The sequence below is a fragment of the Cokeromyces recurvatus genome (genome assembly GCF_025118155.1).
Source record: "Cokeromyces recurvatus strain NRRL 2243 chromosome Unknown BX663scaffold_29, whole genome shotgun sequence".
Classification (NCBI taxonomy): domain Eukaryota; kingdom Fungi; phylum Mucoromycota; class Mucoromycetes; order Mucorales; family Mucoraceae; genus Cokeromyces; species Cokeromyces recurvatus.
In genome coordinates this window covers 111710-126725 of record NW_026251415.1, presented here as the reverse complement: position 1 = coordinate 126725, position 15016 = coordinate 111710, and the positions used below count along the sequence as shown (strand labels likewise).

The 15016-nt window shown below is 27.4% G+C and overlaps 5 protein-coding genes across 5 annotated transcripts; 2 read left to right on the top strand and 3 right to left on the bottom strand.

Annotated features, from left to right (window-relative positions):
* Nucleotides 1–763: 763 nt before the first annotated feature.
* BX663DRAFT_520679 (Dbl homology domain-containing protein) lies at nt 764–2248 on the bottom strand. Its single transcript, XM_051529136.1, has 5 exons — nt 2069–2248; nt 1743–1990; nt 1564–1659; nt 1082–1511; nt 764–959 (listed from the first exon to the last, which is right to left on the bottom strand). The coding sequence occupies exons 1-5, from the start codon at nt 2133–2135 to the stop codon at nt 784–786; spliced, it is 1017 nt and encodes a 338-aa protein (XP_051379587.1). The 5' UTR covers nt 2136–2248; the 3' UTR covers nt 764–783.
* A 1790-nt stretch (nt 2249–4038) lies between these two features.
* On the top strand, nt 4039–5971 carry BX663DRAFT_184955 (methyltransferase domain-containing protein). Its single transcript, XM_051521694.1, has 5 exons — nt 4039–4427; nt 4529–4601; nt 4662–4703; nt 4784–5406; nt 5467–5971. Exons 1-5 carry the CDS (start codon nt 4152–4154, stop codon nt 5848–5850), a joined length of 1398 nt encoding a protein of 465 aa, XP_051379586.1. The 5' UTR covers nt 4039–4151; the 3' UTR covers nt 5851–5971.
* On the bottom strand, nt 5678–8605 carry BX663DRAFT_185052 (Spc7 kinetochore protein-domain-containing protein). The gene is made up of 8 exons (XM_051521696.1): nt 7861–8605; nt 7751–7800; nt 7558–7684; nt 6986–7496; nt 6802–6910; nt 6425–6739; nt 6096–6364; nt 5678–6040 (listed from the first exon to the last, which is right to left on the bottom strand). Exons 1-8 carry the CDS (start codon nt 8249–8251, stop codon nt 5935–5937), a joined length of 1878 nt encoding a protein of 625 aa, XP_051379585.1. The 5' UTR covers nt 8252–8605; the 3' UTR covers nt 5678–5934.
* Nucleotides 8503–9477, bottom strand: BX663DRAFT_184981 (uncharacterized protein). Its single transcript, XM_051521695.1, has 5 exons — nt 9297–9477; nt 9171–9243; nt 9055–9114; nt 8692–8951; nt 8503–8638 (listed from the first exon to the last, which is right to left on the bottom strand). Exons 1-4 carry the CDS (start codon nt 9433–9435, stop codon nt 8807–8809), a joined length of 417 nt encoding a protein of 138 aa, XP_051379584.1. The 5' UTR covers nt 9436–9477; the 3' UTR covers nt 8503–8638; nt 8692–8806.
* A 2460-nt stretch (nt 9478–11937) lies between these two features.
* Nucleotides 11938–12665, top strand: BX663DRAFT_520669 (uncharacterized protein). The gene has a single exon (XM_051529135.1). It carries the CDS (start codon nt 12108–12110, stop codon nt 12435–12437), a length of 330 nt encoding a protein of 109 aa, XP_051379583.1. The 5' UTR covers nt 11938–12107; the 3' UTR covers nt 12438–12665.
* The last annotated feature ends 2351 nt before the right edge of the window (nt 12666–15016 follow it).

The window sequence follows — 15016 nt, the reverse complement described above, 5'->3', positions numbered from 1 at the left end:
ATTAGCGAATAAAATACTGGACAAATAGGCGCATACTACTTTTAAAAAAATTATCTAAGGTGGGTAAAGATAAACGACTGATAGATAGTAGCGATAGTTCCACCAATATAAATAAAGAATGTATTATAAAGAATTAAGGGGATCAGTTTAGCCATGAGATCGACCATTTGCTGTTGCCATTTGTATATTATCTAATTCGATACTGATAATACTAAAATAGTAGAGCCTTCCTTTTTTTTTTTTTTTTTTTTTTTTTTTTGAAATCAATAATGAAAATAGAGTATAACGACATGAGCCTTAATTATTTTTACAGTAGATGATTTATTAGTCAGTTTATTTATTTATTAAATTAGTAAGGCTATTTTACAATTCATAATACATATTTTTAAATAGTATATCGCTCATATACATATATAATAACTTAATTGAACATGGTAATGATACTAATTTTTTATTTTAAGAGTATATGTAAATTTCTCTCTCTCAAAAAAGCCAACGTAAGGACCCTTTTTTTACAACTGGTATAGATACTTTGCAAAGAAAATAATGATATGGTTTCTTAGTTGTATTAAAATATATTATTTGTTATAATTTTAACTTATTTAAGCAACAACTTTAGTTGAGTCTATAAACCGTTTTTTTTTTTTTTTTTTTTTTTTTTTTTTTTTTTTTTTTTTTTTTTTTTTTTTTTTAATTCTTTTATTTTTTTAAAAAAAAAAGAAGCACAGCATTTTATTATTTACAATCATGGTATAAACTAATTAGATTATTTTAAAACGCTTGCTACATTGATAAGTTGGATACTGACTGCGTATGAAAGTTGTAAAATGATGATGAAAAAGATAATCTAGGAATCTTTTCTTGTAATTTGTTCATAGTTGAAGCCAAACCTTTAATAATATTTTTGGCATAAAGTAGGTCATATCTTTCATCTTCTTCATGCGTATGCTTTAAAAGATCTAGATGTATATTATAAATATTACAAACTTATATTAGAGTCAATTATTATTTTAAATAAGAGGAGAAGAAGAGAGATTAGTTCCATCTTACTTCTCTTTATATAATTCAGGTACTTTATTACCTTTTAATAGTAACTCATAGCGAGGAATCCTTTGGAAAGGTGAAATAAGATAATCCGCTAGTCCTAATCTACTGGCTTCCTTATTTAATTTTCTTAATTCGTTGTTAATGCTTATTACATAGCCCGTGTTACTTGCATGTCGAATGGCTTTCATATAATACTGGTAATGAATTGCATATTTTAAGAAAATAACAAAATCTTGTTCAAGTTCTTTAAAGATCTGCCCAATTGCCTGGGCTGGACATGTGTCATTATTTTGTTGTTGTTGTCCTACTATTTTCTCTTTTCTTAGATAGGCTTCTAATTTAAATAATACTTTCTCTGACGTAGCCAAAAAACCAGGAAGATGATTGAATAATACATAAACATCATTAGGCTTTACTAAAGGATTTTTTGATTGTGAAGCAACTTTCATGGGTTCCATATAATTCTATATACCATCAGCTAAATTCGATATTGAAATACTAATCATTCAAACTTACATTACGAGTAAAATTCAAAAACTGATAAAAAGATTTTTCTGTGGAATACAATTCATTGACAATAAACCGTTTTATAGCTTGATCTTTCTCTGTATACTAATATATATATATATATATGAATGAATGAAAAGCAATTAAATCAAATTAAGATATACATCATTTATCATTTCATATTTTACCTTTATTTTAGTTAATTTATGTTGATTTAATGTAAAAGGTGACTTTTGTTGCTGTATAATGAATTTTTGTACAGTCAATTGCCACTCTGAAATCGCTTTAGATTCCTTTTTATAAAATTCTGATTTTCCACGTACAAGTTTTGAGGAAGAAGCAGTAAAAACTATGTTATTTAAAGAATAGGAAGAAGGGAGACTTATCGCTCTGCCTAGATAGTTCTCTTTTTTAGAGTCCTCTAATGCAGTTAGATCTTATGAGAGAGGGTGATGGTCGAAGATGGGTTAATTCTTGGATCAAATACCAATTTTTATTAAATTTCTATTACTACCTTGATTTTTACTTCTTTTTTTGGGAATACTGACTCTTGTGATCGTTTTAAAATTTCTCGAATGCATATCATCAGCAGATAGATGTGATCCTGAATCGTATACAGTAGAATCAGAAGCAATAGTTTCCTCAGTATTTGTAGTAGTAGTAGTAGAAGAAGAAGAAGAAGAAGAAGAAGAAGTGGCACTACTACTACTACTACTACTATTATTTGAACTATTGCTAGAATACATGTCATGTTGATTATTTACATTTTGATCTATTACCAATATTGAAATCTGATCGTCATTGACAATGGTAGACTTATTAATATGTAAGTTATCATTTGCTAAGTTAATTTGAGAGTAATTATTATAGAAAGTATTGATATCATTAGAAGAGTTACAACTATTTGTTTGGTTATTGTGATAGAAATCATATATATGCTCTTGTTGTTGTTGCTGTTGCTGTTGTTGATGTTGTAATTTTAAATATGTATAAGATTTTGATACTTCTCCAAGTCTAGCTACTTGATAAATCGAATTTTGCTGTATATCATTTGTTGTTGACATGAACGAATTTAAAATATCATCTCTTTGAGCAGATATTACCAATGAAGTATGATTCCCTTCAGTATATAAATTATCAAAATTTTTTCGTTTAATTTTTGATGAAGAAAATTTGTTAAAAAAGGATGTACAGCGTTTGATAATAGGAGAAGAATCTAGTTTTTTATTTGTCGCCACTTGTACAAAAGGACAACTCATAATGTGAATGAAAAAGCAAAAAAGAAAAAAAAAAAAAAGGAAAATAAAAATGAATTAGTATTTTTTTTTTTAGGAAAAAATAAGATGGAGAGGAACAAATCATCAATATTAAAAGTTGGGAACTGCAGTATTCAACCTAACACATATTTTAGATATAATAATATAAATATACAGATATGTACACTGTACAGATATTTAAATTATCCTTGTTTAACAAATTAAAAAACAAGTTATTCTATATTTAAAAATAATAAAGTGTATCTTTTATCAGAAACAAAATCTTGGATGATAAACAAAAAAAGCTAGAGTTTTAAAATGACAGAATAATACCTTACAGGATATAGTATTTAAGAAATAGAGTGGTATCTGCTTTCAGAATTAAATAAAAATTAGTTTGTTTTATAAAATAAGGGCCCAACGACAATACAGGAATATTTGTACAAGTAAGTAATAGATAAAATTAAGGATTTAAAATGTGTATAGAATTTGTATAATTTAAATACAATATTAACAAAAGTTTTCTGGAGAAGATTAAAATATATAAACTTTAAGTTTGATAAAAAAAAACCTTCTGATAATGGTTAGAAGTCAGGGAAAGTCATCTTTTTCGGTAATCGTCCTTAACAACAAGAATAGTAAAAGATTGTTTACTAGTTATTTACTTGTAACTGAAAAAACAAAACAAATAACGAACACACGTCTGATTGCAGAACATAGAAGTAACAGTAGTAGCTATACGTAAGATCTATGTCCCCAGAAAAAAAGATTAAAGCAAGTATCCGTTAAGAATATTATATAAATATTTTAACCGATTAAAATGATACTTTAGGATTCTTATTAATTAGCTTTGGCTAATAACTAGGAGAAACTTGCTTCTATATTATATTTGAGACGTAGTTACTATGAAAATCATTCTATTCAGAAGTTTGCAAAGGATTTAATAGATTTAGTTGATATTCTTTGTGTAGCACTTGATACAGTAACTAAAAAAAAATCTTAAATAGTAGATAAAAAAAAAACTGTTGGGCCATTTGTCAATCTTTATGTAGAATTATCCATAATAAAACTCCAATTACAAAGGACATTAGCACGTAATAATACCCAAAGAGATAATCCTAATAGTCAAAAATTTGATCGTAATAAGTACGAAGTTATATTCCAAACATTTATACTAGTTATGAATACATATTCAAAAATCAAATCTTACGATCTGCTCAAGTAACTATGGTTACTAGTCAAGTCAATTATGTTGATTGGTCATAATAATTTTTTCGCTGAGTAACATATAATGCTTGAAAAATTTTCTTTGTGTATTCATTTATTTTTTATTTTCTTGATATGGATCCATTAAATGACACTCTCATTCCAAATCAACAATTAAGCTTGCCCGAAAAATATGCACATTTAACTCCGGAAGAGTATATTCAGGCATTAATAGATTTCATTGAGAAGCATCGTCGATGGACGACATCCCATGTTGTTGACTTTATTACTCTAAATCATTGGGAGATTTTGCCTGAAAAGTGGCGTCATGTACTATTACCAACAAATGAATCCATAAATGAAGATGAGTGGGTTGATTCAATTATGAAAATTACAACTGGATCTAATAATGTAATTAAGTGCTTTCCTTTTTTTTTTTGTTCTTATTTTGAGCATGTTTCTCTCTCTCTCTTTTTTTTTTCTACTTGATCATTGATTATTTTGTACCTTAGGAACAATGGCCAGAATCTTTACGAACATTTATTAGAGATGCACAGGAAATTTCATTACCTAGAATTACTAACAGTATGATCTATATATTATTACAAGTAAATAAAAAAGCCATTCTAATCATGTGTTTTATAGTAAATCAAATTAAAAGTGAACTACATAAACGAATTTTAGCTGGTATGGTTGAAAAAAAAATTCATGAGGTATTATTTAATTACAGGATCATACTCCTATTATTTACGAATTGATATATATGGATATACAAATAAAGGTTGAGCGTATGACACCTGTCATTCATAAGATTGCCAAAGATCAAAATGTAAACTCTATTGTTGACTTAGGCGCAGGACAAGGATATCTATCAAGATCACTTGCATTTAAAAATCACTTTAAAGTATTAGCCGTTGATTCATCAGAAATTCAAACTTGTGGAGCCAAAAAATTCGACAAAAAAGTAATCAAGTCGTTGGGTGAAGATGTGCTAAAGTTACACCATGTTACAGATTTTATTACACCTGATAATGCATCTCATATATTATCTAAATGGAGCAGTAGTCATCAAGATGAAAAATGGCTTCTATGTGGTTTACATACGTGTGGTGACTTGGCAACAATGATGTTAAGACTATTTACATCAAGTCCAGAAATGACTTGTTTTGTTGATGTAGGTTGTTGCTATCACTTTTTAACAGAGGACTTAGATAGTAGAAAAGTAGTGAAAGATACAGGGTTTCCTGTGAGTCACTATGTTCAGAAAACAGGGTTTAAATTGGGCTCTACTGCAAAAATGCTTTCTTGTCAAGCTCCTGCCAGATGGCTCAATAAACAAAATGAAACCTTAGAAGCTTATGAACATCACTTTTATAGAGCATTACTACATGTAACCTACAAATGATATATATAAATATATATATAGCAAATACTAATATTGTTTGTTTAGTTAATGATGGTAGAAAAAGGCTTAACAGATATATCTGTTGCACCTATCATTGGGCGATTAAATAAAAAGAAAGATTTTGTTTCTTTCCCTATCTATGTTAAGGCAGCCCTAAGAAGATTGAATATTCCTGAAAATACCTTTTCTGATGAAGAATCAGAAAATTATTATAATATATACAAACAAAAGCAAGTAGACAAACAAATTATTATCTTTTGGACATTGCGTGTATTATTAGCTCCAGTAATTGAAAGCCTTATTCTTATGGATCGTTGGTTATACTTGTATAATACAATTGAAGACAGTCCAACTAAAAATGTATGGCTATGGCCCCTTTTTGATCCTGTTATTTCACCAAGAAACATGGTTTTGGCTGCTACGAAATAATCAATCCTATTCAATCATATTCGTTATAACAATTAATAGTAAAGTTTTTTTTTATAATTATAATTATTATTATTATTATTATTATTATGGTATTGGAATTTGTGTAAGCACGTTTTCTATTGTATCAGCTAAAGTCTCAAAGCCTGTTTCGGATATACCTTCTACTACAAGTGTCCTTAATTGTTCGTACCTATTTTTTTTTTTTTTAATTGCTAGTAAAAATATGTAAAAGTATAAAAACTTACGATATTTCTCCATGATGTAAGTAAAGATCAAATGAAGATAAGTTGATGTCAGGATAGTATAAAATATCATTTGGCTCAATATTAAATGAGATCGTAAATTTTACTTGCTTCTCATTATTGAAAACACAAATTTTACAGGAAAAGCCAGCGCCTTCTAGCTGGTTATTGTCTAGTGAATGTATTTCCACCCAAAATCTTCTCTGTATAATTCGCAATTCATACTGTATCATTTTTATTCGGTTCCAATAAATGGAAATATCCTGAGTAATCTAACGAAAAAATATATTTAAGATTATAAGAAAAGATTCCAATCTTATTTATTTATTTACCTCATTGATATCCCATTTATCCTTTATAATTGTTTTTAATCCATGCAATAATTTAACTAATGGGCCAAAGTCTTCTTCCAAGTCATCTCTTGTATGGATAAGAATAGCATTATCAACTTTATTTTTCAGCTTCTTATCATCAATAATAATTGAAATATCTTGATTTATGCAGACTTTGACAAAATCCTCTTTTATTTTTTCAAATTTCCAACTATAAAGCTTCGAACATCTATTAAAAGCTTGTGAAGCATCTGCAAGCTCTTTTAAAGTAATAACTTTATTTTTTGCAATAATATCTTCAGCTTTTTCAATAATCTAAATGAAAATGAAATAAGATTTAAAGACAAAATAGCTTTTTTTTTCTCTCTTTTTTTTACCTCTTGTAATTCAGTTTTATTTTTTTCTAAACTAACTATCTTTTCAGATAATTCAATATCATCTTTTTCTAACTTTTCTGCCTTTTCAGTAAATGCTTGAATAGAATGTCTAATATGTAAAGACAAAAAAAAACACACAAATAGTCAATATTATTTCATCTATAACTTTTCTTTTTCAACCTACTTCTGCTGATCAATTTCGTTTTCTAGCTTTTCTAGCTGTTGATGATCTGTCAAGTTATATTCCCTCTCCTTACTATGTGCCTCATCAACTATTTTTTGTAATTCAATTTTATATGCTTCAGTATCTTGCAGTTTTTCTTTTATATGTTCTTCAGCTTTTGTAATGAGTTGCTCATTTTCTAAAAGTTTTTCTTGGTTCGTTTTCAAAGTAGACCTTAACTCTTCTAAAATAGTAACCCATCGATGATAAGAATCACATAATGCTTGTAAACGTGCATAAGCTTTATATGAGGATAAGCCTAGTTCTATTTCAGATCGAAAAGGTATCTCTCCCTCTGCATACTCATGAAATAATTTTAAATTCCTCTTATTTATGTCTTCACGAAGATCTTGAATTTTTTGCTTGCAATTTTCAATTAAGGTAGTTAGCTGTTTACATGCTAATTGAAATACTTCAACCTGAGGTAAAATTGATGCCGCTGCTATTGTCTGTTCTAAAATTGTTGCTGGTTCTTCTAAAAGAGAACAAAATAAATGTCAGGGTAAGACTAATAACACATGAATAAAGCTCACCATAATTAATATCATAACCAGATCGACGTCTTAAACTCTTAATTGGAACTTCTTCAGGAAACGAAATACCAACATACGATAAAAAGTCTGATAGCGGTATATTATTTTCATTTACTTCATTCATTAACTGCTAATATACATGTAAATATTCATATTTGTTATTTTTTCTTTCAAAAAAAAAAAAAAAAATTACAGTCTCTATAGCTGATTCATGTATCTTTGAAAGTTCTTCTTGAACTATATCTGTTTAAAAGAGTAACAAGTTACATAAAGGAAAAATTACAAAAATAATTAATTTATTACCTTCATCTTTACCACTAGAGAATATGGTTTGATCTGGTTCTGTGTTTATATGAGTTTCAGGTATAGGAGAAAGATAAACTGACTGTAAATCTTCATTCTCGTCTTGTAATACTTGTTCATGTTGAAAAATCATATTTTGGTTAGACATCTCTTGTGTAATTTGCATAGAGTCCTCTCCACCTATTGATTTTGATTCTTCTAATTCCTTAGTATCTTCTATATCGTTACGAATTCTATCTTCAATATTAAGACTATTCATACGCTGATTTTGATCATATTTATTTGTTTCAACTAGTAATGGAGATACGGGGGGCGACATTGACAGTAATGATGTTTCATCTATAGTTTGTGTAATTAACATACTATCAGTTGATTCTTCTTCTTCGTCCATCAATTGATTTTCTATGACTATGTCTTGCTTTACAGACACTAAATCTACATCGTGTTTTTCTTTTTCTGCAGGTTGAAAGTCGATCTCCTTGCTTTCGACTTCTTTTATTTTTTATCTTCTCGTTTATCTCCTTCAGGTATAGTAGTGTTCTTTATGTCTTCGTCCTCATCATCCTCGTCATCAAATATATTTATTGGGCCATTTTGATATTTGTTAGACAAGTATTCTGTCAAATCAGTTTCTTGATTATTTTCATCCGACGTTTCATCAAGTGAATTCGAACGTTGTTCGTCAATTCTTCTTTGACTACTCATAGTTAGATTTCTGGTAGCTGAGCTTTTGATGAATGAACTTCTAGGTGTTGGACTTCCAAATAAATCAGGTCTTCTTAATGCAACTATATTAGTACAAAAAAAATCAAGTTTTTATACACTTATTACCTTTTTCTACGTTCTGAAGGAGACTCAAATAATTCATTCAATAAAGGGCTATACATATATTTATATAAATATTTATAAAGAACAATTTTTAATGCTTGCAATTTTTTTGTTGTTGTCAAATTTTATAGTCTAACCTTTGTTGATGTTCAAAGAAAGGTGATCCAAAAGCATTATTCATCATTATAGTTGGTTCTGTTTCTTCAATAAGATTAGGGACGCTTCTGTTACTAAGGTCAGGCGAATCCCCTTCCATAAACATTCTTTTTTTTTTAATTTTTGATGTGATCAAGTTAAAATGTTAGCATTAGATGATCTCATTATACATCATACAAGAAGAAATCCGTTGATCTTATTATTAATTACCTTATTTGAGCATCTGGAGCAAAACTAACTCTTCTTTGAACTAAACGTGCACGTTTTTTTCTATAAAATATTGATTAGGTGAAAAAAAAACTACAAACAAATTCACTAATTTTTACTCTCTTTCATATTGAAATAATGGTGAATTATATCTTAGAGGTGTTTGCGAACCTTTTAAAATACTTCTTCTAGCTGACTATTAAAGTATAGAAAATAAAGATCTTAATTTTAAATGTGAACTTTACATGTAAAGCTTTTTATTACACTTATACGAGTGTAACGATTTTCTAAGGTATCAATAGTCCATCGAGAAGCATTAGCAGTTGATTCATAAATTCGTCCTTCATGACCAGGTGAATAAACTGTTCGATCAATTGAAGACATTATTGTAAATAGATTAAAAAAATTAATAAAAAAGAAAAAAAAAGGGTAAAGTCTGGTCTCATATATATATTTTTTTTTTGGACTTTTTATTTACGATAATTCAATTTATTCAAACGAAAAAAAAAAAAAAAAAAAAAAAAAAAAAAAAAAAAAAAGAAAAGAAAAAAAATCATGACCCTATTCGGGATGCTCACCAAAGACAATATTTTCCTAAGAGGAAGATACATACCATTAATCAGTCTTTTGGCAAACTCCATAAGGCTGGTCTCAATGTTTTTTATTATTCTTAATTTTTTTGTCCTTTTCCTAATCCAGTCTTATGGAGGAAGATGATGAGGTTGTAGTGGTGATACTGCTCCCTTCTGACAAAGGAGAATCTTCTCTGTAGCAGATCTTTGACATAACTGGCTTTGACAAAGATGCCATATTGTCTTGCTATGCAATTTGTCTCATTATCTGGATAACCTCAAAATTCCAAGTAAACATCTTCCATAGAAAAGTAAACAGTTATTAGTATATTATAGATAAATTAAACAACATTTCATATCTATAATCAAACAAATCAACAACGGTCAAATATTCGGATATCTCATTGCTATTATTATCAGATTGAGGGATGGTTGTATCTATAAGGCAAACATGGTTTATTGTTCTATTTACAAGTTTAGCACCTTCTATCTGCAGATTTAGTTTGTTAAGATAACATGATAAAAAGCATAAATACTGGGTACATTCTTGACAAGGAAAAAGGGTAGATCAGTAGCGGAACATTCAGCTTTATTATTGTCTTTCTTTTGACACTTTGATAGTAGGCTTATCCTCGCAAAAGAACAACATCCTGGATCCCAGTCAAGTTAGTAAATATGAAATTCAAATTGAATAATCTTTTCTTCTATATCTACTAAGCCATTTGCTTTCAACACCTTGATAGTTTGTGAATAATTTTCTAATCTATAAAACTTGGGCTTAATAAAAACGTCATGAAAGGACTAAGTAATCCGTTTTTTACCTTTTTTATTTTATATTTATGTTTTGAGTTAAAAAGTAATATCAAAAATATTACCATAGGCATTTACACGATATCAGTCTTCATTGCATTCTCTCTCAAGTAACTATTCATGATACAATAAGCATCTAAACAATTAAATGCGTCAATTAAACAGTAAGTATTTTCAATTTGAAACACATACAGTTTTATAACTGCCAATTTTATGAACGATAATTCAACTTGAAAACTTAAATTGTGGCATTGAGGCTGAATTTATTGGTACATTCAGATATTTTTGTACTCAAAAATAGTCAATCGATAATGTAACTGCAATCAAAATTGAGTCAATTATGCCCTTATATCTGGAAAGTATTGTTTTTAGTTTTGTCAAATCCAACATCTGTTTATCATTAATATTGTTGGCTATATTAAGTACATGCTTGTATAGAAGAAGTACTTGTTTTTTTTTAGCTTCATATTTAATAATACTTAACAATCGTTTTAAAATCAAGCCTCTTTACTTTCTTTAGGTAAAGTTTTCTTCTTTTGGAAGGGCGAGGATTTAAGTTATCATTATTTTGAGCTATGACTTCTTCTTGAGTAACAGTTTTTTTTTTCTGTATCATAACTCATCCCTCTTGCTCTTGATATGCTTCTTTTGTAGTCAATAACCTGAAATCAGCTTTAAAGTGCACATTTCTTTGCTAAAAAAAAAAAAAATAATAATAATACAACACTTAAAACTTTTACAGTACGATATAATTTCAATAATCAAATAAATAGCCAGACTTTATATAATTTAAAATAGTGGGCTGCATTTATCACTATAGCAATAAATTTATATTATGCAAGTAAAGATTTCTGTCCAAGATTTTTCCACAAAAACAATCGGGAAAATGCTGTTAAACATATTTTCCCAAAAAAAAAAAAAAAAAAAAAAAATAAAAATAAAAATAAAAATAAAATAAAAATAAAAATAAAAATAAAAATAAAAATAAAAATAAAAATAAAAATAAAAATAAAATAAAATAGAATAAAAAAAAAGATAAGGAAAATTTTGCTATTCCAAATAAATATTATATTTAATTGAATTTGACGGGAAATCACGGGATTTTTTAAATCAGCAGAATAAATAGTCTAGATGCGAAATATCAATGGAATATTCTTGTAAAATAGAAGCTGTAAAATATAGATATAATATTTAATTCATGATTATTATATTATGTGTATACCTATTAATATTGATAATTGAAAAAAAAAACAAGTAATGAAAAAAAAAAAGAAAAAAAAAAACAAAAATTAAAAAACATGTTTATTTTGATATCGTATGTACGTTAAAATAAGCTATTATATAATATTATGATCAACCCTGAATTTTTTTGTGTTCATATCGATAAGATACGCAATCTTGTTTAAAAAAATTAATTGTATGTTTTTAGACGGAAAATTAAGGGTTTAGCCTGTTTTAGTTCTATCATCGCCCCTGGAATTTTTTTTTTTTTTTTTTTTTTTTTTTTTTTTTAAGATAAAGAACTAATATAAAAGAGCTGTTTGTTTTTTGATTTTACTTTCTTTACTTTTTCACTTTTAAAATCCATTTTGTAAATACCATATACCAATCTTTAAAGTATTTAAATTACCCCTCCAAAAAAAAACTATACTTTAGCCAAGCCAAAATAATATTATGGACAGAAAATATAATTCAAGAAGATTAAGCTTTTCATCTGACATTAGTGATGAAGGTCAAGATTTATCTCCAATGAAATCATCCAAAATATATCACCAAAATAAGAATTATTGGGACCAGCTCTTGGCTCAATTTGATTCTCAATCAGATATGGCACAACTCATTCAATTATGTAGAACTGAAGAATATAGACGTCAGCGTGAAGAAACAAAAACGAAATTAAAAGAATATCAAGTATGGTACCAATTACAGAATCTTCAAGGCAAAAAATTACCGAAAAATGACAAAGAATATAACCCTCATTTACCTTCTCTTTCTCATTATTAATTATTATTATTATTATTTCTTTAAAAGCAGACATTTATTTATATATCCCCCCTCCTCCGTTATTTGTTACTGAACACAATTGTATATCTCTCTTTTTTTTTTGTTAAGTTCATACTTTCTCTTTATAAATATGCATATTTTATAGTAGCCTTTTTTTTTATTATAATCCATAGAGTACTTATGAATAAGCATAATAAATGTAAATACTTATAGCTATTGATAACTTAATATAAAGCCGAAGTTTGGACATTTTATACGTATCTGTAAAGTGTTATATTATTAACATAATGTTAAAAAAAAACTAACTAACTAATAGATTTGTATATAGTAAAGCAGGCTATTATTAAACCTCTTTGCTAAAAGCAATCTAAAACATATATTATAAATAATTCCGTTACGTATTATAAAGAAATAAAGGCATATATATCATTCAGAATAGAAAATAGCGATGGGACTATATACTGCTGTGAAACTTTGAATAACAACAATATATAACAAAGCATATAAAAACTACTGATTAATATACTAACGATAAAATGTTTAACCCGAAATAATCAATCTTATATATAATACATGTATCTATACATATTCCTGCTAGAAATGTTTATAATAATATTAATAATAAAAAAGAAAAAAAGAAGAATTATACATCTAAAGAAAAAAATACAATGATACAGATAGCAAAATAATAATCTTTTCTTCCTCCACCTCTTCTCTTGTCACAAAATTCAGTTTATATTTTTGCTGTCTTCTATCAGGCCACAGAACAACTGGGAACCAAAATCATTTTCATTATATATATTTTAATGTAAACTCAGAATACTCAGAATGCTCTAAAGCTTTACCTCTTTGCATGCAGTAAGTTTCAGGAACATCTCAAGAAAAGATCATCGCAAACTTAAATTTCAGGTAATTTGAAGATATAAATAAGTCATAAATTTTGTTATATAAATATAGAAAGTGATGTATCATAAGTATAAAATCTATTTTTTTTGTCATTAATGAGTACAAAACTTTCAGTATTTTAATTTCTTTTACATAGCATTTAATTATATATTTGGCAAGCACTATATTTAAACAGTTTTTGGTACTTGATGAATTCATCATATTTTGTCGGTCCTAATCGGATTAAAAAAAAAAAAAAAAAAAAAAAAAAAAAAAAAAGAAAACAATTTAAAAACCTTTTTTAACAAGGGCAAAAAAAAAACAAGAGAGAGGAATACTAGAAATGGCAATATTAGGGATATAGGGCTAGGATGGATATTTAAATAATTGGTATCAGAGATAAAATAATAATAACGGCATATATACATAGTAACCCGGTAGGCAAGCCAAAGAAAGATAAATAGTTGAGTGGTCTTGAGTCCCTTTATGAGGAAGTTAATTCAAAAAGTTGAATAAAAGGTCTTTAACAGTAAATAGTAACTTGAGGGGGGGAGGGAGAGACAGCGTAGATACAAAAAAAAAGCTTGATACAATACAAGCAAATATAATTAATATGTGAACTGTAGATGTATAGAGTTAAGTAATTAGCCAAGGTACCAATGAAGTATATGACTATATTCAAGTAACTGAAATATAAAATTCTATGCCATGGATGTCGCAATAGGCTAAAATTAGTTTAAGATTCAGATTTTCATAGGAATATTGAAACTTTCCTAAGAGGAATGAAGGATAAAAGGTTTTGAGTGTACAGTAATTAAAGATAATATAATAAATAGTAGCAAAAAATATAACAAAAAATATAACAAAAAATTGAAAAGAAACAAGGAAGATCAGAAAGTGAAGAGGAAGACATAGCAAAAGGAGGGAAAAGAACTAAATACAGTTATACTTAGTATTCAGTACGTAATATTAGTAGTAGTGAAAAAAAAAGTCGAGGTAGAGAAAATACAAGTTCAAGACCTTAGAAGCAGTTTTCCTTATGGTAATTGGCGATAGTATAAAGAATAGGACCGCCACTAATATTAAGAGTATATATTTGATACTGCAGTTATTTTGCAAAGAGAATTGAAGATGAGGTCAAAAGTATTCACAGTTGATATAGATAAATTAATAACTTTAATAATAATATTTATGATAACCGCTGAAACAAAGTTATCTGTATCATTAACCCTTTTAAATTATTACATCATTTTAGATAAGTATGCTACTAGTATATTAGGCTGCAAAAGCTTTCATATAAAAGGGAAATAGATGCAAAGAACGAAATCTTACATTTTTAACTAATTTGGAAATTTATTTTTATATAGCCTTTTAAATCCCAATTGGGAGCATACATCAGAATTGCCTTGACTGGATCATTAATAAAGGAAAAATTACTCAGTTTAAATACGACTAACTTTGCGTCTATTTTTACATTTTATTTTATCTCAGTTTCTAATTTTATTTTTATATTGATTCATCCACATTATTTACACTTTGAATTCAGATGACGTTAGTTTTTTTTTAGACGAATTAAAATTACTTTTCAGATGATTTGCTTACCTTTTTTGGATGAAATAAAAAAGGAAATTCAGATAAAAAAAAGTTAGCTTTAGAAGAGTTCCAACAAGAAATCATTCATACCTTTAAAAATG